Raw genomic sequence first — 24,276 nt, forward strand, 5'->3', positions numbered from 1 at the left:
GAGATTGAAAAATAGGTTAAACACATAGTCACATACACATTGAGATACTGACAAATCTACATTATAATAAAGATGCATTGTTTTGAATGAGTACTGACCCGGTGAGAAATCTGCACTGATTGACACAGGTTTCCCCCCGGCTGTAGTTCTTACAGGATAGACACTGGTCCGGCCCAGGACCCCAACACCCCTCCAACGAACACAGGGGGTCACACATGTGCCCCTCCTCAACTACACACACACACAAACAAACAAATATGCAAAAAACTATTAGTACTTCACTAGTGTACCCGCCATATTTACTTAATGATTTTGAAGATTTCACCCGCTCTCTCCCCCGTCTCACCACACTGGCTCTGGGGCCGGTTGTCCTTGACGTCGATGTTCTTCTGGTGGCGCTGTGGGCGGGAGCTGCTACTGAAGAGGCGTGTCCAGTTGACTGTGTGGTGGTAGCATAGCTTCCTGTTTCCTGTGATGTAGACGCCGCCGTCATTGATGCTCTGCAGTGAGCGCAGCCCCAGAGAGGTCAGTGACGGGATACGCATCACTAGCAGGGAGTAGCCCCTGAAGAATAGGGAGGAGGGAAGAATGCAGGAGGAGGAAGAGGAGCAGGGCAGAGAGATAGAGAGGCAGCGAGATGACAGGAGGAGAGAGCCGAGAGAACCATTAAGGTCGAGAGAATGGAGGATATTTCAGAAAAAATATGTAGAAACGTATATTGGAGCTGGGAACATCAATCGAGTCAGAACAGATAAGTAAATGAATCCCACATACGGCATTGCTGCTCCCAAACATGAATTAATTGTCTACATGTAGACAGAAAATGTGTGTTTTGTTATTATGTAGGCAATTCATATGTTATTGTGGTTGAGACTCCTAATACCCAATGTGGTCATCAGTGGAGGCTCCTCAGAGGAGGAAGGGGAGGACCATCCTCCTCAGTGAATTTCATAACAATTTAAATTGTAAAACATTAAAAAAGTTATCCTTTTAGATAAAACTATACTAAATAAATCTGACACCAAATAATTGATTAAAACACACTATTTTGCAAAGAAGGTCTACAGTAGCCTCAACAGCACTCTGTAGGGTAGCACCATGGCGTAGCCGGAGGACAGCTAGCTTCTGTCCTCTTCTGGGTACATAGACTCCAACACAAAACCTAGGAGACTCATGGCTCTCACCCCCTTCTATAGACTTACACAGTAATTATGACAACTTCCGGAGGACATCCTCCAGCCTATCTGAACTCTTGCAGCATGAACTGACATGTTGTCCACCCAATCAAAGGATCAGATAATTAATCTAGTACTGGAAGCATAAGCTACAGATAGCTAGCACTGCAGTGTATAAGATGTGGTGAGTAGTTGACTCAAAGAGAGAGAAAGACAATAGTTGAACAGTTTTTAACAAATTAATTTCTTCCAAAATGAAGGAGAAGCTAGAGAGAAATAGAGAGAGAGATTTCCAGATTTTTTTTCACTTTCAGTTTCACTTACTTAGCTAGCAAATGCAGGTAGCTAGTTTAGCCTACTGAAACACCCTGCTCAAACAGAGGGATGCTATGTTAGCTAGCTGGCTATGACTTTCCAACACAACACTGGAACTCTTCCAAGTCAAGGTAAGCTTTTGATATAACTAATTTATTGCCACCGGGGCCTGCCGGTGTAACTGCTTACTGACTGTACACTAACATTACTGCATGATTGTAGATGGTTTACTAACACGTTAGTTCTATTAGCTATGCTGACTATGATGTTACTTTAGCTTATGGTGACAACGATGTAGGCTGTTTGTAGAGGTTTGGCTTGGAAATATTTTTTCGCCTGGTCACATACAGTTGATTTCTTGTGCATTGAAGTCCACAAGCGAAGGGAAGAGAAGGAATACAACATGGCTGTTATGAGAGTGAACTCTGTTTACGAGTGATCAGGGGTATATTCATTCCGCCAATTCTGTTGAAAAACATTTCTTAAACAGAAGCAAACGGAACAAAACGGGGATAAACATACCTGAATTTGTCCAATAGAAACTCTTGTTTGCAACTGTTGGACTAATGATTACACCCTCAAATTTGTGTCTCGACCTGTGTGCACCTACGTTGTAAACTTTCATTGATAGGCTAGGTTGTAGCAGCCTCATGATGGGTATAGGGAAATGTTTTGTATCATGTAGTAGCCTAAACCTATCGCTGTTACATTGAACTGGGTGAATGGAATATGAATGACAGTCATCCAATATGCTGTAATAGAAATAAGGCCATGCTCATGAGAAAAAAAATGGTCCTCCCTCATCTTAAACGGCGCTGGCCGCCACTGATGGTCATAAGGTATGATCAAGTTCAAAATACAATCATGAGGATTGTGGTTACATTATAGCTCAATGTACAGTAAAATCCCCCACCCACCACCAGCTGAGACACTTCTCATGCAGTTCAAGACAACTCGTAACCAATTCCAAGGATTTTTGTTTTGTTTAGCATTGTCTGAGTATGAAGTTGTTTTATCAGTTCACACAGTATCAGGAAGATTAGTAGTCAGGTAGATTAGTAAAACAGCTGTCACACACACTACTATACCTTTTAGAGTGCCCTCCTCTGATGGAACAAATGAGAGAGAGAGAGAGAGAGAGAGAGAGAGAGAGAGAGAGAGAGAGAGAGAGAGAGAGAGAGAGAGAGAGAGAGAGAGAGAGAGAGAGAGAGAGAGAGAGAGAGAGAGAGAGAGAGAGAGAGAGAGGAGCAGAGCAGGGGATGAGAGATAAAGCGGTGACAAGACACAACAGGTCAGTCTATGCATGCATGTCTACAATGCAGTTAAGCACAGATGGAGATGGAAATGGGTTCAGTGGACACATACTGTAGAAAGTGAAAAAGATTTTTCTTAAGTGCAGAGAGACAGAAACACAAGTATAATGTCAGCGAGTGAGAAAGACAGACAGATAGATGGTCACCTGTAGAGGGTTCTTCCTTGTATGGTTGCCAAGTTGGAAAACACCGACAGGTCAGTCAGAGTTTCAGGCCACGACTGGATACTCAGAATGTCTGGCAACCGCAGAAGGTGTTAAAACACAGAACACCTTCCAAACACGGATACATCATATCACTCACACTGCTACCACTAAACAGACACATGCACTTGAAACTTCAACACACACATACACACACACAAGCACACACACACACACCTGTGATCTCTCTCACAGTTCTGAAGATCTTCAGTTTCTCTGGGTCCAAAGCTGTGATGTTGTTGTAGGGATCACTGTGTATAGAAGATCAACCAACAGAACTAGTAAGGACCATTGAAAAGGGAACACATCAAGTTTACATTACTGTGCCATTTTGAACATATATACAGTACCAGTCAAAAGTTTGGACACACCTACTCATTCAAGGGTTTTTCTTTATTTTTACTATTTTTTACATTGTATAATAACAGTGAAGACATGTAGTAAACAAAAAAGTGTTAAACACATCAAAAAATATATTTTATATTTGAGATTCTTCAAATAACCACCCGTTGCCTTGATGACAGCTTTGCACACTCTTGGCATTCTCTCAACCAGCTTCATGACGTAGTCACCTGGAATGCATTTCAATGAACAGGTGTGCCTTCTTAAAAGTTAATTTGTGGAATTTCTTTCCTTCTTAATGCGTTTGAGCAAATCAGTTGTGATGTGACAAGGTAGGGGGGGTACACAGAAGATAGCCCTATTTGGTAAAAGACCAAGTCCATATTATGGCAAGAACAGCTCAAATAACTCAAGAGAAACAACAGTCCATCATTACTTTAAGACATGAAGGTCAGTCAATACAGAAAAGTTCAAGAACTTTGAAAGTTTCTTCAAATGCAGTCGCAAAAACCATCAAGCGCTATGATGAAATTGCCTCTCATGAGGACCGCCACAGGAATGGAAGACCCAGAGTTACCTCTGCTGCAGAGGATAAGTTCATTAGTTACCAGCCTCAGAAACTGCAGCCCAAATAAATGCTTCACAGAGTTCAAGTCACAGACATATCTCAACATCAACTGTTCAGAGGGGACTGTGTGAATCAGGACTTCATGGTCGAATTGCTGCAAAGAAACCACTACTAAAGGACACCAATAAGAAGAAGAGACCTGCTTGGACCAAGAAACACGAGCAATGGACATTAGACCGGTGGTAATGTGTCCTTTGGTCTGGAGTCGAAATTTGAGATTTCTGTTCCAACCGCCGTGTTTTTGTGAGATGCGGTGTGGGTGAACGGATGATCTCTGCATGTGTATTTCCCACCGTAAAGCATGGAAGAGGAGGTGTTATGGTGTGGGGGTGCTTTGCTGGTGACACTGTCTGTGATTTATTTAGAATTCAAGGCACACTTAACCAGCATGGCTACCACAGCATTCTGCAGCGATACGCCATGCCATCCCATCTGGTTTGGGCTTAGTGGGACTATCATTTGTTTTTCAACAGGACAATGACTCAACACACCTCCAGGCTGTGTAAGGGCTATTTTACCAAGAAGGAGAGTAATGGAGTGATGCATCAGATGACCTGGCCTCCACAATCCCCCGACCTCAACCCAATTGAGATGGTTTGGGATGAGTCGGACGGCAGAGTGAAGGAAAAGCAGCCAACAAGTGCTCAGCATATGTGGGAACTCCTTCAAGACTGTTGGAAAAGCATTCCAGGTGAAGCTGGTTGAGAGAATGCCAAGAGTGGGCAAAGCTGTTATCAAGGCAAAGGGTGGCTATTTGAAGAATCTGAAATATAAAATATGTTTTGATTTGTTTAACACTTTTTTGGTTACTGCATGATTACATATCTGTTATTTCATAGTTTTGATGTCTTCACTATTATTCTACAATGTAGAAAATAGTACAAATAAAGAAAAACCCTAGAATGAGTAGGTGTGTCCAAACAGTTGACTGGTACTGTATATATATTTAAGTATTTTGTATGTTTATTGGATAGAAAGAGATAGAGGTGAAAGGTAGGAGAGAGAGTGCTGAAAAAGCATTGGGCCAGATTGGAACCTATGCTGGTAGCAATACATCGTACATGTGCTCCAGAGGCAGCTAGACTACCCCAGGCCATGCCATTTTGATAGGATATTGCTGCTGTCACTCACCCTTTAATCCCGGTGACCAGGAAGTGCAGGCTACCCTGGATCTTGGTGCAGTTGAGGAAACTGTCAATGTTCTGAGAGTCCACTGTCTGTCTGGAGGCTGTGCCTGTTCCTTGACAAGCTAGAGAGGAGAGAAGAGGAGAGGAGAGGAGAGGAGAGGAGAGGAGAGGAGAGGAGAGAAGAGAAGAGAAGAGAAGAGAAGAGAAGAGAAGAGAAGAGAAGAGAAGAGAAGAGAAGAGAAGAGAAGAGAAGAGAAGAGAAGAGAAGAGAAGAGAAGAGAAGAGAAGAGAAGAGAAGAGAGGAGAGGAGAGGAGAGGAGAGGAGAGGAGAGGAGAGGAGAGGAGAGGAGAGGAGAGAATAAAGTTGAAGAGAAGAAAGTAGAAGAGAAGAGAAGAAAGTAGAAGAGAAGAGAAGAAGAGAGAAAATAATTAATAAAGCTAAAGTTTCACTACATGAGTGATAAGGGCAGGTTGATGGAGTAGAAGACTCTCTACAAAGCAATGATAGTTGAGGGGTGTATGTGTGGGCACTGGACAGGCGGGTACCTTTGGGACAGAGGCCTCCACAGGGCTCACACCTCTTCACTCCTTTCTTCTCCATCTCCATCTTATAAGAAGGGCAGCTGCTCACACACGAGCTCCCGTCCACCACAAAATTAGCTGAGGAGGAATGTAATGGGAGAAAGAAAGAGTGGGGCAGAGCGACAGGTAAAGGGAGAAAAACAAATAATTAAAATCCACAGGGAAATCCACAGGAAGATTGGACCATGCTAGAAAATTGATAGATTGAATAAGGACAATGAGTGGGACATGATGGTCATGGTTACGGCCAGGAGTTGATCGGTGAGGTGAAGTGGGTAGAGCATGCTGTGTGTGGACTCACTGGGGCACTGGGCCACGCAGATGGAGCCGTACTGATACTTGGCGCTGGGGTTGGGCTCCAGTTTGAAGGTGTGCTTGTTGTAGATGAGGGTCTGGGGACACTGGGGTACACAGGAGCCTGAGTTGTTGAAGTTACGGCAGGCCTGGATAGAAAATACACAGTTATATGATACTGTATGCATTGCTTAGTAGTATAGTTTTAACCCATTAATTTTTATGCAATGACTGTCCGAACTACTTTTAACACTTCTTTGCGGTGTGTTTGTGTGTATAGCAAACTCACAAAGCAGTTGGTGTCCAGTGGTCCGGTGCAACCTCCTGCACACTCCATATGACAGCACTCACTGGGACTCCTCCCAAAGCAGCGGCCATTACACTGAGGGGCACACACTGTCTTCGTCACTGGGGGGGGACAGAGAGAGAGAGAGAGAGAATACTTTGAGCCAAGCAAGCTGACTGAACTTGGTTGTAGGACATTACATCACAGAGAGGCTATCTAGTGTTGTAAGAAAATGAGATCCAGGGGTCAAAAGTGACTCACAGCTCTGGCAGGTGTCATTCCTGGGCCCCCAACATGGACCTCCGCATGCCTCATCACATGGCTCTGAAAAACATGTCAGAAATGTTAGAAAACGTAAAAGCTACATCATACAAAAACATCCTAACCATTGAACGTATACAGTAGCAGTCCTACCACTAATCTGAATACATATCATTGACTTCTGTGAGTCCTACCATCTACCTCCCGCTGTACTCACGTTCAGGCCCGTTCTCATTGATGACGACCTCAGAGTCTCCATCCTTCACTATGTCCAGCCAGTTCACCTGAGGGGTGTAGCTCAGGAACTTATTCTGAATGATCTGCACCCCTCCCTCCAGTATCTCTGTGGAACACACACACATGCACACACACGCACACACACACACACACACACACACACACACACACACACACACACACACACACACACACACACACACACACACACACACACACACACACACAAAGGAAGGAGCACAATTAGTTTAACAGGCCAGAACACGTTGGTGAGTAACCAAATCAAAACGGGCACACATTTCTCTCTATAGTGTCTCCTCTCATCTCTCATGCTACAGTTAAGAATTGAAATTTGAATTTCAATGTACTTCCTGAATTGACTGGATTTGACCCCAATCCTGCTACTGAAGTTGGTATGGTAGTTGGCATGTGGACCATGATAACCATGTTGCTGTTCATGATGATGATGTGTGTCACTTAAAGACTTATCTTCATCACAATGATAATGTTTTTGTATGTGTGTATGTATGTGTGTAGTGTGTGTGTGTGTGTGTGTGTGTGTGTGTGTGTGTGTGTGTGTGTGTGTGTGTGTACCTGTGAGGTGTGTGAGGCCCAGCTCCTTCAGTCCGTGTTGGCCGTCCTTCTGGTAGTTGACGAGGACAGCCAGAGCAAAGCGATCCTCGTACAGAGTGGTGCCTCTGATGACACGGAGCTGGTCCAGCGGCAGCCGGCTGAACTGGTTAATGGCTATGAGGATGTAGCCCGTCACTTCTCTAATAGACTACAGGGGAGGAGAGAGGTCAGGGAAGAAGGAAAGAGGAAAAGAGTAAGAGTAAAGAAAAAGGTGTTACTGTAGACGGAATCAGGATACAGATATGTTCCTCATTTCTTATCTTGGAGGGCTGCGTGTGAGCAGGCATTTGTCACTTGATTCAATTTACAGTTTTTCTCAATTGCTAAAACACTAAAACCCATTGGCTGAACAAAGTTCTCAGTTGCCTGGACTCATTTAGCTAATTATGCAGTCTGTTGTCAATACCTTAAACCATTTCACATGGTAAAATACAATTTGCAGATCTCACTTAGACTTTTCAGCAAAACTTTAAACACATTCTCATTCTCAAAACCCATTCTGCACTCTAATGCACATGTTTTCCATTCTGGTAAACACAAGTGGCAACAATCAAATACAAATAGAGAACACATGTCATTGATTGAACACAACCACTCAAAATTGATTTAACCCGTTTCAAATGATCCGACACAACCAATATAAGCCAGTTCAGAGAGCAAACAGGTTGTTGAAGGTGGGAAGGAGAAAGTCTGAGAATGGATAGAAGAAACAATGTGAGAGGACGAGGACAAGTGCGTATGCGAGGTGGGCGACGAGGAGGAAGAGGGGGAGGAGGGCAAGAAAGAAGAAGAGGAGGACGAAGAGGAAGAGGAAGACAAAGAGTGGAAATATCTGATGAAATTCGAGCAACAGTCATAGACCATGTTCTTGTCCATGGACTGACAATGAAGGAAGCAGGACTTAGAGTGCAACCCAATTTGAGCTGATTTTCTGTGTCCACCATAGTAAGGACATTCAGAGAAGAGAACAGGTACAGCATACTACTGTATTTTTGTAATTGCAAATTTACTGTACTACACTATATGCAGCTGTTTCAATAGACATTTGTAAAGTTAATCACTGTATGTATTGTACTGCATGAATATGTTTTGTAACTGCACAACTACTTTTTGCAGAATTGCAAGGCTGCCACATGCAGGTGGAAGGACAGCTATATTCACTCGGGAGCAAGAGGACGTTATAGTTAGCATGGTCCTTCAAGATAATGCAATACGACTCATAGAAATCCAGGAACGAGTGATACAAGACAACACACACTTCCAGGGAATCGACAGTGGGAGCATTTCCACAATTGACTGTGTCCTCCATCGTAACAGGATGCGAATGAAACAAGTATACAGAGTACCTTTTGAGCACAACTCACCAAGGGTGAAAGAACTGCGAGCTCAGTATGTGCAAGTAAGTGTACATTCAGAAACATTTACTGTAATCCAGATTGTCTACAGTACTAACACATACTATGTGAAGGACATTACTCTTCAGTACATACAATGTATGTGAATCAGAAGTGCATACAGTAGGCCTAATTGTACTCTACAGTATAGCACTGTCTCTGTACGACTTACAAAATCCTACATACAGTATATTGTATTTCTACACAGACAATATTTGACTTGGAATCGTTGGACAGACCCCATGTGTTCATCTTTGTCGATGAAGCAGGCTTCAATCTAACAAAGAGGAGAAGGAGAGGCCGAAACATGATTGGACAGCGGGCCATTGTTGAAGTCCCTGGTCAACGAGGTGGCAATGTCACAATCTGTGCTGCTATCAGCAACCATGGTGTTCTACATCACCATGTTACACTCGGGCCATATAACACCCAGCACCTTCTAAGATTTATTGCCAATCTAAGATATATTTTATTTGAGCAGCAGGTTCAAGAGCAGCAGGGTCAAGAGCTAAATGAGAATCCCATTCCCACCTATGTGATAGTGTGGGACAATGTCGGTTTCCACCGAGCTGCTCAGGTAAGGGAATGGTTTAACATCAATGGGCAGTTTATGACCTTGTACCTCCCTCCATACTCGCCTTTCCTGAATCCGATTTAGGAGTTTTCCTCCTCTTGGAGATGGAAAGTGTATGATAGACAACCCTACACCAGAGTAAATCTGCTGCAAGCCATGGATTTAGCCTGTGGTGATATAGGTGAGGAATCATGTCAGGGCTAGATACGGCACACAAGATGCTTCTTCCCCCATTGCCTCAGGAGGGACAATATTGCTTGTGATGTTGACGAAGTGCTCTGGCCTGACCCAGCCCAAAGACAAGAAGAAGCACATTGATCGCATGTTTACTCCTTTGATTTTTGTCCCTTTTAGTATTGTATACTGTAGTACAGTGCATTGTAGGCTGTATAATGTACAATGAACAAATTGTATGGCCCTGAACATCGTGCTTTCCATTTGTTAACAGCACTGACTGCTCAATAGATTTTGACTGGTTGCAGGTTCATATCAACAAAGAACAAGAATTACAGTATCACAGAGACAAAGGACAAGTTTGTGAGATGCAGGGTACAGTACTGTAAAAATAGGGATACAAGGAGGAGGAAGAACAAAAAACAAAATTGCAAAGAGCAAAGCAGAGTAGTAATTTCTGATCAATTTTGAGCTACTATGATAGAACATGTTTTCGTTCATCAAAAGACAATGACGTAAAAATATGAAATTAGTTTTGAGATTAAAAATGTACTTCTCCCTGAGAACTGTATGTTTTGAACAATGTGTTTTCTATTTTTTGGTGTATTGTTTACTGACTGCTTGAGAGTGTATATAATTTTGATCACTTTGTTTATGATTTGAGAGCAGTGTTTGATTTTGAACACAGGTAAAACTGTTTTGAGGCGAATGTTTCATTTTGCGAGAGAAGTCAAGAGGTTTTGTAAATAGTGCTTGAAGATTAGGTTTTGTGTTGAATGTTTTCAGGAAATGGAGCAAGGTTTCAGAAATTGTGTTTTAGCAATTGAAAAAAACTGTAATCAACTACACATCAAGACCTTGATTTGCTGAATCAGGTGTGTTAGAACTGGGCTGGGACAAAAGCCTGCGCCTAAGTAGCCCTCTAGTATGCGGAGTAAAGAACATTTATGTAGCGGATCATGTACGGTAGCATGACACCTTAATTCTAAGTTCAAGAGTATTTACTGTAAATACTAAGATTCAATAACTTTGACTATAACATCTCAACAGCCCTCTTATTCTCTCACTCATCAATTATTACCATGACAGCCATAACATTAGCTAACTACAGTACAGATGTATGATCTTAATTTGATCACCCTGTTGCAGGAGAACTTTCCTGAAATGCAGGAAATGTAAAACTTGTAGTGTATTTGAGGTTTAAAAAGGCTTCTGAAGTTTGTTATTTCCACTTTGAAATTTAAGACTAGATTTTCCCTTACAAAAAATGTATCAACCCCTACAAAAGAAATTCCATTAATTATAATCCACATAATAATTCACATTCCTGTTGCTGCAGGATTATTTTGCTGCTGTAGCAAACTGGCTCAAATTAAGATCCTACACCTGTACCATGACAGTTAAACTAGTTACTGGCAGAGTCATATACAGTATATGGCTCTGTATACGGATAACTAACTGGTTTTCATGCCTTTGTGATAAGTTACCATGGCCGCGCCACATTGATAAATGTTTCACAGGGGAATGTAAGAGGACTCATTGTGTACAGGAGAAAGTAACATCATCCACAGGAGACACACACTGATAAAAGCTCTGTTGTTGTTCTCTGTGCCCAAGAGGGAAGTGTGGCCTGACATGTCTGATTGTGTGTTTATTGTTGGCACTATATATAGACTTCTATTGACTAGAGTAGATTATACATACTCCTGATGCAAGACCACACACACACACCTGTTGCCATTCATCCACCTGTTCATTCCCTCACCTGTAGAAAGGTGAAGTCCCTCCAGTGTTCCATCATGGTGATCTCCAGGTTACCCATGACGATCTCACAGCCACTGTACATCTCCTTCATTAGTGTGTACTGCATCTGTGAACTTCCTGTCACGCTCAGCGCATTTTGGGTGCCGGAGCATATCACTGGGGGAAAGAAGGGCAAAAGACAGTTCTTCAGTTTTAAGGATTTCACTTAAAAACTCTAGCCTATGTTGTTGTTGTTGTTGTTGTAAGTACTGACGCATTTTGTGTAGTTTTGATGTAACACATCAGCTCACAACTTAAATTCAAACTCTGACTATGACTAATACATAATAATACATGTTAGTGCTAAGAATAATAAGTTGTTTGTTCACGCTCATTTCTCATTCCCTTTAGGCCAGCGCTACATTCAATACGGTGACTGACTGTCTCTGGGGAAGACACTAGGCCTTGTTTATTGTGGACTGTAGGAGTCCAGTCCTTTTCCCCTTTCAATGTCATTGGAACTGAGACTGTTTTGCTAATCAAATCTAAGCAAGATGTCCAAAGAGAAAGAGAGAAAAAGTGAAAGAGGGAGAGAGGAAGGAAGAGAGGCTAACTCTAGATAATAACGTGTGTGTGTTTTTTAATTGTAGTTGCTGTTCTATTAATATTTTTCTGTATATATCAATAGGTTATTTATTCACAGATTCACAGATAGATATGTCGCTAACAACAAGATATACTGTGTTGGATTTGATGGGACATTGAACATTAACTAACTAGAGGTACTGTAAATAGACCATGTTGTCTAGTTCATGTGCTCTTCTTACATCTTGTCTATGTGCTGTGTTCCTGTGCTCTCACAATGATCTGAAATAACTGTTCAGCATTAAATCTGGAGACTGTGAGGAGTCACACAGACATGAGCAAAGAGCGTGTTAACATGTCCTAGTTAATTCGCTTCACACAGGGAATAGCAATCAGTAAAAGCTAGCAGGTGATTCTGGAGAGAGTAGCATAGTGTGGGATAACAGTCCAGTGAGCAGGCCCAGACATCATAAAGCAGAGATAGCAGACACTTTATTGTGTTTGTGAAGGAGAGAGAGAGAGAAAGAGAGAGAGAGAGAGAGAGAGAGAGAGAGAGAGAGAGAGAGAGAGAGAGAGAGAGAGAGAGAGAGAGAGAGAGAGAGAGAGAGAGAGAGAGAGAGAGAGAGAGAGAGAGAGAGACGAAGGACGAGGGTTCAAATAGTGTTAGGTTCAGAGGGAAATGATAGGGGGAATGCCATTGCCAAAGTGTCTTAAGGTTCATCACAATATTTCCCTGTGAATAGATGTGAGAGAGAGAGAGAGAGAGAGAGAGAGAGAGAGAGAGAGAGAGAGAGAGAGAGAGAGAGAGAGAGAGAGAGAGAGAGAGAGAGAGAGAGAGAGAGAGAGAGAGAGAGAGAGAGAGAGAGAGAGAGAGAGAGAGAGAGAGAGAGAGAGAGAGAAAGGGTCACAGGTGCTGACTTTAGTCTGGAGGAATGTAAACTCACACAGAGCCAGACAGTCCACACTGACTCTACCTTGTCAGAGGGTCAAGGGACATTCCTGAACACTAACTTAGCAGCGTGCTACATTAGACCAGTGCCCTTCTATCCTGGTCCTGGACACCCACAGGGATGCCCATTTTTGCTATAGCCCAGCATTTGCATACATGTGCAACCTGCCATTGTGAGGATGTGTGAGAGTAATAAACATGTAATAAACAAGGATCAGAAATTCTTATATAACGAATCACTAACTAGATCCAAGGTGTACAAGTTACAACATGAGTGTCAGTCAAGCACAGTGTACTGTATGAGTTCTGTTTAGCTCAAATTGGACCATGGACTTTGTGCAGTGTAGACACATTTGGTCATTGGAAACTTAGATTGTAATTATGTTCTTATGTGTACATTTCCCAATGAGAACCATGTTATCACTACCCCACCTAGGTTAAGCACTGGGAGAAGCCTGAGGTGGGTCACTGCTATCAGTGGATGGCTTAAAGCTGTTGACACTCAACCAGTTCAATTACCTGTTGAGAAATAGTCCTGTGCACCTGCACATGTACACCCAGGCAAACACAATCACGAAAGTATACAATCACCACACAAACACTAATGTGTATGCAAGCGCAATAATTGAACACAAAGAAATTAAGAATCCATGTATCCCAGGTCATCAGATGAAAAATAACACACATACTTCCACAAAATGTTCCATCACAAAAATTGACATTAACACACACACAAACACACAGACAGGCAGAGCTACATGCATGTTCAAATATTGTTGCTGGAGAAGTGAAGAATCTGATTGGGCTGAGTAGGTGGGTTTCCCCAGTAAAGAGATACTTTCAGTATTTGCAGAACGCAGACAGAGAGAGAGGGAGAGGGGTGGAAGAGTTCACAGAAAAATCCCACACACATAAACACATACAAACATGCACACGCATGCACAAACACACACAGTAACCTAACATGCTTGGAAACATTACTGCCATAGACAGTAACCTAACACGTTAGAAAACAGTACTGCCATAGACAGTAACCTAACACGTTAGAAACATTACTCAGTCCTGGATTAGGTTTAGTTGTATTTTTCATTCATGTTTCCAAGGTTTCCATACTCAAAAAGTGGAGTGGAAAGAAAAGGGAAGAAAATAAAAGAAAGAAAGGAGGAGGAGGTAAACACATTTTATCAAGTGACAGAAACGGTGGTAGGAGGTAAAAAAGGAGGTAAACAGAAACTTGCCTCGGGACACCAAGAGATTACCACATACCTTATTCACACACATGCCACACTGAGATGTATGTTTTTTTTATTGCTTTGGTACTATTTTCACAAGTATATGTTGAATTTTTAAAACTCTTAGTACAAAACTTCGAACTGGTAACACTTTTAATGCAGCCAGTCTTATATTCAAAACCTTTCATTGTGCATTCATTTTGTTTGAAGACATTTTTCACCACATAATAGTCATCGTCATAGTAGTACATTTGAGTATATATCACACTTTTTATGTTTGGTATTTGGTATTTTGGTATTTTATTAGGATCCCCATTAGCTGTTGCGAAAGCAGCAGCTACTCTTCCTGGGGTCCACACAAAACATGAAACATGATATAATACAGAACATTAATAGACAAGAACAGCTCAAGGACAGAACTACATCAATTTTTAAATGGCGCACGTAGCCTACATATCAATACGTACACATAAACTATCTAGGTCAAATAGGGGAAAGGCGTTGTGCCGTGAGGTGTTGCTTTATCTGTTTTTTGAAACCAGGTTTGCTGTTCATTTGAGCAATATTAGATGGTAGGGAGTTCCATGGAATAATGGCTCTATATAATACTGTACACTTTCATGAATTTGTTCTGGATTTGGGGACTGTGAAAAGACCCCTGGTGGCATGTCTGGTGGGGTAAGTGTTTGTGTCAGAGCTGTGTGTAAGTTGACTATGCAAACAATTTGGAATTTTCAACACATTAATGTTTCTTATAAAAAGAAGAAGTGATGTAGTCAGTCTCTCCTCAACTCTTAGCCAAGAGAGACTTGCATGCATAGTATTTATATCAGCCCTCTGATTACAATGAAGAGCAAGACATGCCACTCTGTTCTGGGCCAGCTGCAGCTTAACTACGTCTTTCCTTGTAGCACTCGACCACACGACTGGACAATAATCAATATAAAACTAGAGCCTGCAGGACTTGCTTTTTGGAGTGTGGTGTCATAAAAGCAGAGCATCTATTTATTACGGACAGACCTCTCCCCATCTTTACAACCATTGCATCTACTATATGTTTTGACCATGACAGTTTACAATTACATTTTACATTTTAGTCATTTAGCAGATGCTCTTATCCAGAGCGACTTACAGTAGTGAGTGGATAAATTTTTGTACTTTTTCTGTGCTGGTACAATCTACAGTAAAACCAAGTAATTTAGTCTCATTACCAGATTCAGCTGAGGTCTAGAACTTAGGGAATGATTTGTACTAAATACAATGCTCATAGTTTTAGAGATGTTCAGGCCCAGTTTATTACTAGCCACCCATTCCAAAACAGACTGCAACTTTTTGTTAAGGGTTTCAGTGACTTCATTAGCTGTGGTTGCTGATGCGTATATGGTTGTGTCACGACTTCCTCCGAAGCTGCCTCCTCTCCTTGTTCTGGCAGGCTTCGGCGTTCGTCGTCACCGGCCTTCTAGCCACTGCTGCTCCTCATCTCATCATTCCATTTGTTTTGTCTTGTTTATTACACACACCTGGTTCATATCCCCTCATCAGAACCTGTATAAGTGTTCCCTCTGCCCCCTTGTCTTTGTGTGTGATTGTTTATTGTGGAGGTTAGATTAGCTCGGTGGAGCTCTTTGTATTTTGTATCGCCGGGATATTTCACCCGTGTGCCTTGTTGTTTCCAGTGTGTTTGACGCATTGCTGCGTACCGCTGTGTTTTGGGAATAAACCTTTATTCTGTGATTTACTCTCCTGCGCCTGACTCCTTCAAAATCACTCACCACAGAATCACACACCAAGACATGGAGTCAGCAGGAGAAGAGAACATGCCAACAGTAAAGCATCCTGAGACCATTCATGTGTGGGGTTGCTTCTCAGCCAAGGGAGTGGGCTCACTCACAATTTTGCCTAAGAACACAGCCATGAATAAAGAATGGTACCAACACATCCTCCGAGAGCAACTTCTCCCAACCATCCAATAACAGTTTGGTGACAACCAATGCCTTTTCCAGCATTATGGAGCACCTTGCCATAAGGCAAAAGTGATAACTAAGTGGCTCGGGGAACAAAACATTGACATTTTGGGTCCATGGCCAGGAAACTCCCCAGACCTTAATCCCATTGAGAATTTGTGGTCGATCCTCAAGAGGCGGGTGGACAAACAAAAACTCACAAATTCTGACAAACTGCAAGCATTGATTATGCAAGAATGGGCTGCCATCAGTCAGGATGTGGCCCAGAAGTTCATTGACAGCATGCCAGGGCGGATTGCAGAGGTCTTGAAAAAGAAGGGTCAACACTGCAAATATTGACTCTTTGCATAAACTTAATGTAATTGTCAATAAAAGCCTTTGACACTTATGGAATGCTTGTAATTATACTTCAGTATACCATAGTAACATCTGACAAAAATATATCATAACACTGAAGCAGCGAACTTTGTGAAGAACAATACTTGTGTCATTCTCAAAACTTTTGACCACGACTGTAGAGAGCTGTACTGCAGTACAACACACTTTACATTTTTGACATTAGAGAAGCTTCCACTAAAGAAAACCCTCTGAGTTCTATTAGATAGATAGCTCTGAATCCACAATATGGCAGAGGTTGAAAAGCCATAACACATAGGTTTTCTCAACAACAGGTTATGGTCAATAATGTCAAAGGCTGCACTGAAATCTAACAGGACAGCTCCCACAATCGTATTATTATCAATTTCTTTCAACCAATCATCAGACATTTGTGTCAGTGCAGTACATGTTGAGTGCCCTTCTCTATAAGCATGCTGAAAGTCTGTTGTTAATTTGTTTACAGAGAAATTGCAGTGTATTTTATCAAACACCATTTTTTCAAAAGTTTGCTAAGAGCTGGCAGCAAGCTGATAGGTCTGCTGTTAGAACCAGTAAAGGCTGCTTTACCACTCTTGGGTAGAGGAATGACTTTGTCTTCCCTCCAGGCCTGAGGACAAATACTTTCCTCTAGACTTAGATTAAAGATATGACAGAAAGGAGTGGCTATAGAGTCAGCTACCATTCTCAGTAGCTTTCCATCTAAGTTGTCAATGCCAGGAGGTTTGTCACCTCTCCCACACTAACTTTACAAAATTCTAACTTGCAATGCTTTTCTTTCATTATTTCTTTTTTTATACATGAGTACAATGGCTCACTGTTCGTTGTTGGCATTTCCTGCCTAAGTTTGCCCACTTTGCCAATTAAGTAATCATTAAAATAATTGGCAGCATCAAATGGTTTTGTGATGAATAAACCATCTGATAATTTCATTTAAAGTACTCCAACGTTTATTTTCCATCATTCTTTATATCATTGATTTTGGCTTCATAATACAGTTTCTTCTTCTTTTTATTGAGTTTAGTCACATCATTTCTCAATTTGCAGTAAGTCAGCCAGTCAGATGTGCAGCCAGACTTATTAGCCACTCCTTTTGCCCCATCTCTTTCAACCATACAGTTTTTCAATTCCTCATCAATCCATTGAGCCTTAACAGTTCTAACAGTCAGTTTCTTAACAGGTGCATGTTTATCAATAACTGGAATAATAAATTGTATAAATTCATAAAGTGCAGCGTCTGGATGCTCCTTATTAATCACATCAGAGATCAGACCAACAAATATTTTGTCAGCGCAAAATATTTTGTATGATCTATCATGGTCCAAACACACCAAGACATTCGTAAAGAGGGCACGACAACACCTTTTCACCCTCAGGAGACTGAAAAGATTTGGCATGGGTCCCCAGATCCTCAAAAAGTTATACAGCTGCACCATCGAGAGCATCTTGACCGGTTGCATCACCGCCTGGTATGGCAACTGCTCGGCACCTGACCGTAAGGCGCTACAGAGGGTAGTGCGTACGGCCCAATACATCACCAGGGCCAAGCTTCCTACCACCCAGGACCTACAGTTGAAGTCGGAAGTTTACATACACTTAGGTTGGAGTCATTAAAACTTGTTTTTCAACCACTCCACAAACTATAGTTTTGGCAAGTCGGTTAGGACATCTACTTCGTGCATGACACAAGTAATTTTTCCAACAATTGTTTACAGACAGATTATTTCACTTATAATTCACTGTATCACAATTCCAGTGGGTCAGTTTACATACACTAAGTTGACTGTGCCTTTAAACAGCTTGGAAAATTCCAGAAAATGATGTCATGGCTTTAGAAGCTTCTGATAGGCTAATTGACATCATTTGTCAATTGGAGGTGTACCTGTGGATGTATTTCAAGGCCTACCTTCAAACTCAGTGCCTCTTTGCTTGACATCATGGGAAAATCAAAAGAAAAAAAGGGGGTAAATTGTAGACCTCCACAAGTCTGGTTCATCCTTGGGAGCAATTTCCAAACTCCTGAAGGTACCACGTTCATCTGTACAAACAATAGTACGCAAGTATAAACACCATGGGACCACGCAGCCGTCATACTGCTCAGGAAGGAGACGCCTTCTGTCTCCTAGAGATTAACGTACTTTAGTGCAAATCAATCCCAGAACAACAACAAAGGACCTTGTGAAGATGCTGGAGGAAACAGGTACAAAAGTGTCTATATCCACAGTAAAACGAGTCCTATATCGACATAACCTGAAAGGCAGCTCAGCAAGGAAGAAGCCACTGCTCCAAAATCGCCATAAAAAAGCCAGACTATGGTTTGCAACTGCACATGGGGACAAAGATCGTACTTTTTGGAATAATGTCCTCTGGTCTGATGAAACAAAATAGAACTGTTTGGCCATAATGACCATCGTTATGCTTGGAGGAAAAAGGGGGTGGCTTGCAAGCCGAAGAACACCATCCCAACCTTGAAGCACGGGGGTGGCAGCATCATGCTGTGGGGGTGCTTTGCTGCAGCAGGGACTGGTGCACTTCACAAAATAGATGGCATCATGAGGAAGGAAAATTATGTGGATATATTGAAGCAACATGTCAAGACATCAGTCAGGAAGTTAAAGCTTGGCCGCAAATGGGTCTTCCAAATGGACAATGACCCCAAGCATACTTCCAAAGTTGTGGTAATTTGCTGCAGCAGGGACTGGTGCACTTCACAAAATAGATGGCATCATGAGGAAGGAAAATTATGTGGATATATTGAAGCAACATGTCAAGACATCAGTCAGGAAGTTAAAGCTTGGCCGCAAATGGGTCTTCCAAATGGACAATGACCCCAAGCATACTTCCAAAGTTGTGGTAAAATGGCTTAAGGACAACAAAGTCAAGGTATTGGAGTGGCCATCACAAAGCCCTGACCTCAATCCTATAGAAAATGTGTGGACAGAACTGAAAAAGCGTGTGCGAGCAAGGAGGCCTACAAACCTGACTCAGTTACACCAGCTCTGTCAGGAGGAATGGGCCAAAATTCACCCAACTTATTGTGGGAAGCTTGTGGAGGGCTACCCGAAACGTTTGACCAAAGTTAAACAATTTAAAGGCAATGCTACCAAATACTAATTGAGTGTACGTAAACTTCTGATCCACTGGGAATGTGATGAAAGAAATAAAAGCTGAAATAAATCATTCTCTCTACTATTACTCTGACATTTCACATTCTTAAAATAAAGTGGTGGTCCTAACTGACCTAAGACAGGGACATTTTACTAGGATTAAATGTCAGGAATTGTGAAAAACTGAGTTTAAATGTATTTGGCTAAGGTGTATGTAAACTTCCGACTCCAACTGTATATACTAGGCGGTGTCAGAGGAAGGCCCAAATAATTGTCAAAGACTCCAGTCACCCAAGTCATAGACTGTTCTCTCTGCTACCGCACGGCAAGCGGTACCGCACCGCCAAGTCTAGGTCCAAAAGGCTCCTTAACAGCTTCTATCCCCAAGCTATAAGACTGCTGAACAATTAATAAAATGGCCACCCAGACTATTTACATTGACTAAGAGTTGTGAAAATGTACCACATACTGGTGAAAACTGAACCAAAGTGATGAAAATAAATGGTACTATTGTTCTCTTCCCACAGGGTATTATTTGTGATAGATTAAAATAGTAAATATTCACTGTAAGGGGCACAACTTCCTGAGGTGCGAAGGGCACACTGGTATTGACTGAGAGGTTCACATTGAAAAGTCCAGGGGTTACACAATAACATGCTAGAGTACATGCCTCACAAACAGGTGCGACAACACTGTTTTGTGACGCATCCGTAAATTAGAACAGGTGTCACTCTAGTGAAGCAGTAAACACTGAGAGGATTACCTGTGAGGCACAAATTGTTTTGTGTGGGTAGTTCTTGTGCAATTACAAACAAGGACATTAAATCAAAGCTATGAATACATATTGGAACCACTGAAATCAGAAAAAGTGATTGACTCAATTTTCTTTGTTCAACACAGAGTCACTGGTTTATGCTGTTCCTCTACAGTGGTCAATATGTGAAAATAACTACAGCTGAGAATTGCCAGGGACCTCACAAAACGATATTATCAAGATACTTAGGTGCCGATTTTATTTGTATTGTGATTCTCACGAATCTCACGATTCTATATGTATTGCAATTCGATACTGAAATTGCTACCCATATGTCTGATGCAGAGGGACAACAGACACCCATGAGGAAACGAGTTTTGATCAGTCATGGAAAAGTGATGAAAACATATTGGCTCACCATTTTAAAAGATGGAGAACACACTATAGAAGGAAAAATACAGGAGTTATGGCGCAGGTACAGCTGACTAGCACTAAAATAATATCACAATAACGTAAACAATAATATTGCGATATATCGTCAAAAATAATATCCTGTGTAACTGTCTCGGTTATTCCCCCATCACAGAAAATAACCCAGCTTTCCTACCTCTCTATTTCACAGGCCTGACACCAACATCTGCAGTATAAAACCTGATCTGGTAAATGGGTTGTTTTTTATGAACCAAAAATAATACACATCCTACAAGGGTGTGCATCATTATTCAATTAAGGTGTGACATTATTCATCTTTAACAGAAATCACTCAATTATCAATCATTGAAAACAACATGTGTCACGTATCAAGAATGAAATGATGCAGATAAATATGCTCCAGTCACAAACATCTGAGCATTAGAATAGTCATGCCAGGAATGTCCAACCTCAACACACACATACACAGACAAACACACATACGTGCACACAGACACACATACGCATACACACACAGTTCCAGGTGATAGAAAAACAAGCTTGAAGAGATTGAGGAAAATCCAAGCTTCAGAGATGCCTGAGAACGTGTTGTAATTGGTATATTTTTATGACATGGCAGTTATCGTTATCTCTGAACCCTGATATGAGTTTATGGCACACAGTGCCTTGTAATCTTGAGCTCTGTGCCATATCCCCGACGGCTAAGACAACAAAGCACTGCTTGACCAGTGCCCCTGGTCACATATAGGACAATTAATCAACCAGTCCATCAATCAAATTATATTTCATTCAATTTGATTTGATACATTTTAGGACAGGAGCCAACCTGTGTTATATATAGGAGCAGTTGTCCCTCAGTAAATAAAGTGTGAGTCTTTTAACTGCTTGATAATTGGGGTGCATGCTGATTCAACTCTGGTCCATTGTGTAATAAACCATTTATTAACATGTAAAAAATATGGCTCCATGCAACATTTACCAGCAATTAATGAATTGTTGTAGCTCAATTGGTAGAGCATGGCGCTTGTAACGCCAGGGTAGTGGGTTCGATCCCTGGGACCACCCATACACAAAAATGTATGCACACATGACTGTAAGTCGCTTTGGATAAAAGCGTCTGCTAAATGGCATATTATATTGATGAGGAGTTATAGATCTCTAGAGAATACATTGAAATAAGTATAGTGTGCTCTGCAGAGGAAATAAAATATTGATCTGATGCTGATCAAAATCGACATTAATTATATTTGTACTGTTGCCTGACATGTACAGTATGAGTCTATTTACTTCAGCCTATTATCCTCCACTGATGCCAAAGGCTCAGTCTGACTGTCACCTGATGGGGATCACCTGCGTCCTGACCTGTTGTTTACATTGTTTTCCTCCTGCACTGCACCACCTTATTTACCTACAGCCGGATGACATAAGTACAGAGGCAAAGTTCAGCCAGTGTTCGCGGTTGTTTGTGATTCAAATCACAACACCTCACTCTAACATGGAGGCTATACACACTCACACCTGACTCACTGTGAATACCAGGTGAATACACTGCACAGATTTGAAAGTATTTTCCAAGAACACTTGTTTGAGGTGCAAAGTGAGAAAGAGACAGAAGAACAGAAAAGAAACATAGAAACATATTTTTCTGATACGTTTCTAGGGATGAGTTGCTTTTCCTTAACAACTTGCATGACAAGCGATAACACACAAAATAAACACAGACACAATTGACATTGACATTCAAGCACACTATTTTGAAAGTCGGCTGACTGTATGAAACTGGTTTTGTCTCTAGGGTCAGATTGACAGCACCGATTTAGGTGAGGACAAGTGATGGCATATTGACTATCTTATGTACACAACACTGTGGGATTGGTCCCTCCTAAAAAAACACAAAACACATTGGGATTATTGACAAAGTAATAGGCAACTTTCTTGGGGCGTAAATGAGGTATCCCACAGAATGAGAAACGTTGGGGCCAATTCCCAAATGAATCCTCATTTTCACAATACGTTTTTCTAAACAGAAATGTGGGCACTATCGGGGGAATAGGAAATCATTTGAGAGAAAGTCTAATCAATTTGACGGCGAGTGCAATACAGGCACGAAACCTACCTTCTTGGGTTTGAGCGCAGGTGAACTGGAGCCATGGTAGCGCGACGCACAGCGAGAGCATCTCCCGGAGTCCCCTCATTCCGACAGTAGACACAATTTATCAAACATTACGAGCTGGGAGAGATGTACAATATCGACTACCCTCGACGGTTTCCCCCTGCTCATGAATTGTTAGTCGAAGAAATCATTGAAATGTAAAAATGTCAAGAAGAGTGCTCTCCAGGTTAAGTCTTCGAATGTATCCCCTGCTATGTACAGTATCTCAAAGAGAACAGGTAAAGTAAACACATTTGGACTGAAGAGTCCTCAATCTTGAACGTTTTCTTTGCAGAGTCGAATTGATTAATACATTCCTTTAATTTACAGAAAAACGAAACGTAAAAAGCCTACTCATAGGCCTATTGACAAAAATATAGGCTATGGACAGGGTAAGTGTAAATCGGTTTGGCACAGAGTTTACAATCTTTCAACCTCTCTAATGTGTAAAATATTCGTAGTAGTCACTGATTGGACAAGATACTGTCGTTGAACCAACCAGAGACAAATGCGCCGTCTGTAGGCTACTCCACAACTGTCTGCGTAAAGTCTACAAAGTAGTACTTGGCACTAATTGATTAGGGGAAAACTATTCACTCCACTTCGATAACGAAGTGACTGTTTCGTAGCAGGTTAGGAGAACTTACGCAGCAGGTAAGGATAATTAACATAGCAGGTTAGGAGACTGAGGTTAGGGTTAGGAAAATGGTTAGGGTTAGCGAAAATGCTCTCCTAACCTGATACGAAAATCACTTTGTATCGAATTGTCCCGAATTGATTATTATTGAACCATCTTTGTGAGTAAATAAAGCTCCCTATTCATCATGTTTTTTTAAATTCGCCTATATTAGCCGTATTGGTAATGTCAATTTGAAAAATACAGATAATTTTCGTATCATCTTTCTGATTTCTGTTATATCTTTTGGATATCCCTCCATAATTCTATATTTAAAGTATTTGAAGAAATAACTTGTAGACATTCTTGTAGCCCTACCAGTTAATTATGATGAACCACACTACACACAATTGACTTAGCATCGTTTGGGCTTCCTGGCTTATCGCAGGGCTAATGTAAGTCCACCATTGATAAATGGCTGCTTGTTGAGAGTTACATTGCTGACAAGCCCCGCCGTTCTCCATGAAGGGCGGTATTGTACCTAGGTATCGTGGACTGGTTAATCACTCTTTCTTTGAAGGGGGCTGGACCAGAGCTATCAGAATGACAGCATTGTCCACGGGTCAAATTTACTTCTCAACCCCTACAAGCGCGTGTACAGAGGGGGCAAACATTCTTGCATTCTCTCGTGTGTGTCACTGAAACACAGTTTTTCTCAGCGTGAAAGTACATCAAATTAATTCAACTATTTCAATGTTGGTTTTCTTTGATGGACAGTGATGAACTGATGATGTTATCCTAGTAGTGGAACTGCATATGAATATAATCG

The 24,276-nt window shown here is 41.5% G+C and overlaps 1 protein-coding gene across 2 annotated transcripts in view; it reads right to left on the reverse strand.

Moving 5' to 3' along the window:
* LOC121577607 (receptor tyrosine-protein kinase erbB-3-like) overlaps window positions 1-23,232 on the reverse strand; it is a 37,842-nt gene extending 14,610 nt beyond the window's left edge. The window contains exons 1-14 of one of the 2 annotated variants that reach the window (XM_041891342.2): window positions 22,796-23,232; window positions 11,304-11,458; window positions 7,358-7,544; window positions 6,744-6,869; window positions 6,527-6,589; window positions 6,269-6,387; window positions 5,987-6,128; window positions 5,650-5,763; window positions 5,108-5,225; window positions 3,184-3,257; window positions 2,950-3,040; window positions 2,579-2,596; window positions 347-564; window positions 99-231 (exon numbers count right to left, since the gene is read on the reverse strand). In XM_041891342.2, coding sequence (XP_041747276.2) covers window positions 99-231; window positions 347-564; window positions 2,579-2,596; window positions 2,950-3,040; window positions 3,184-3,257; window positions 5,108-5,225; window positions 5,650-5,763; window positions 5,987-6,128; window positions 6,269-6,387; window positions 6,527-6,589; window positions 6,744-6,869; window positions 7,358-7,544; window positions 11,304-11,458; window positions 22,796-22,874 — 1,637 coding nt within the window. In that variant the 5' untranslated portion in view covers window positions 22,875-23,232. The remainder of the gene's footprint in view (window positions 1-98; window positions 232-346; window positions 565-2,578; window positions 2,597-2,949; window positions 3,041-3,183; window positions 3,258-5,107; window positions 5,226-5,649; window positions 5,764-5,986; window positions 6,129-6,268; window positions 6,388-6,526; window positions 6,590-6,743; window positions 6,870-7,357; window positions 7,545-11,303; window positions 11,459-22,795) is intronic. The other variant, XM_041891343.2, reaches the window with a different exon arrangement.
* Window positions 23,233-24,276: the final 1,044 nt, after the last annotated feature.

This window comes from Coregonus clupeaformis, chromosome 12 (assembly GCF_020615455.1).
Source record: "Coregonus clupeaformis isolate EN_2021a chromosome 12, ASM2061545v1, whole genome shotgun sequence".
NCBI classification, from domain to species: Eukaryota; Metazoa; Chordata; class Actinopteri; order Salmoniformes; family Salmonidae; genus Coregonus; species Coregonus clupeaformis.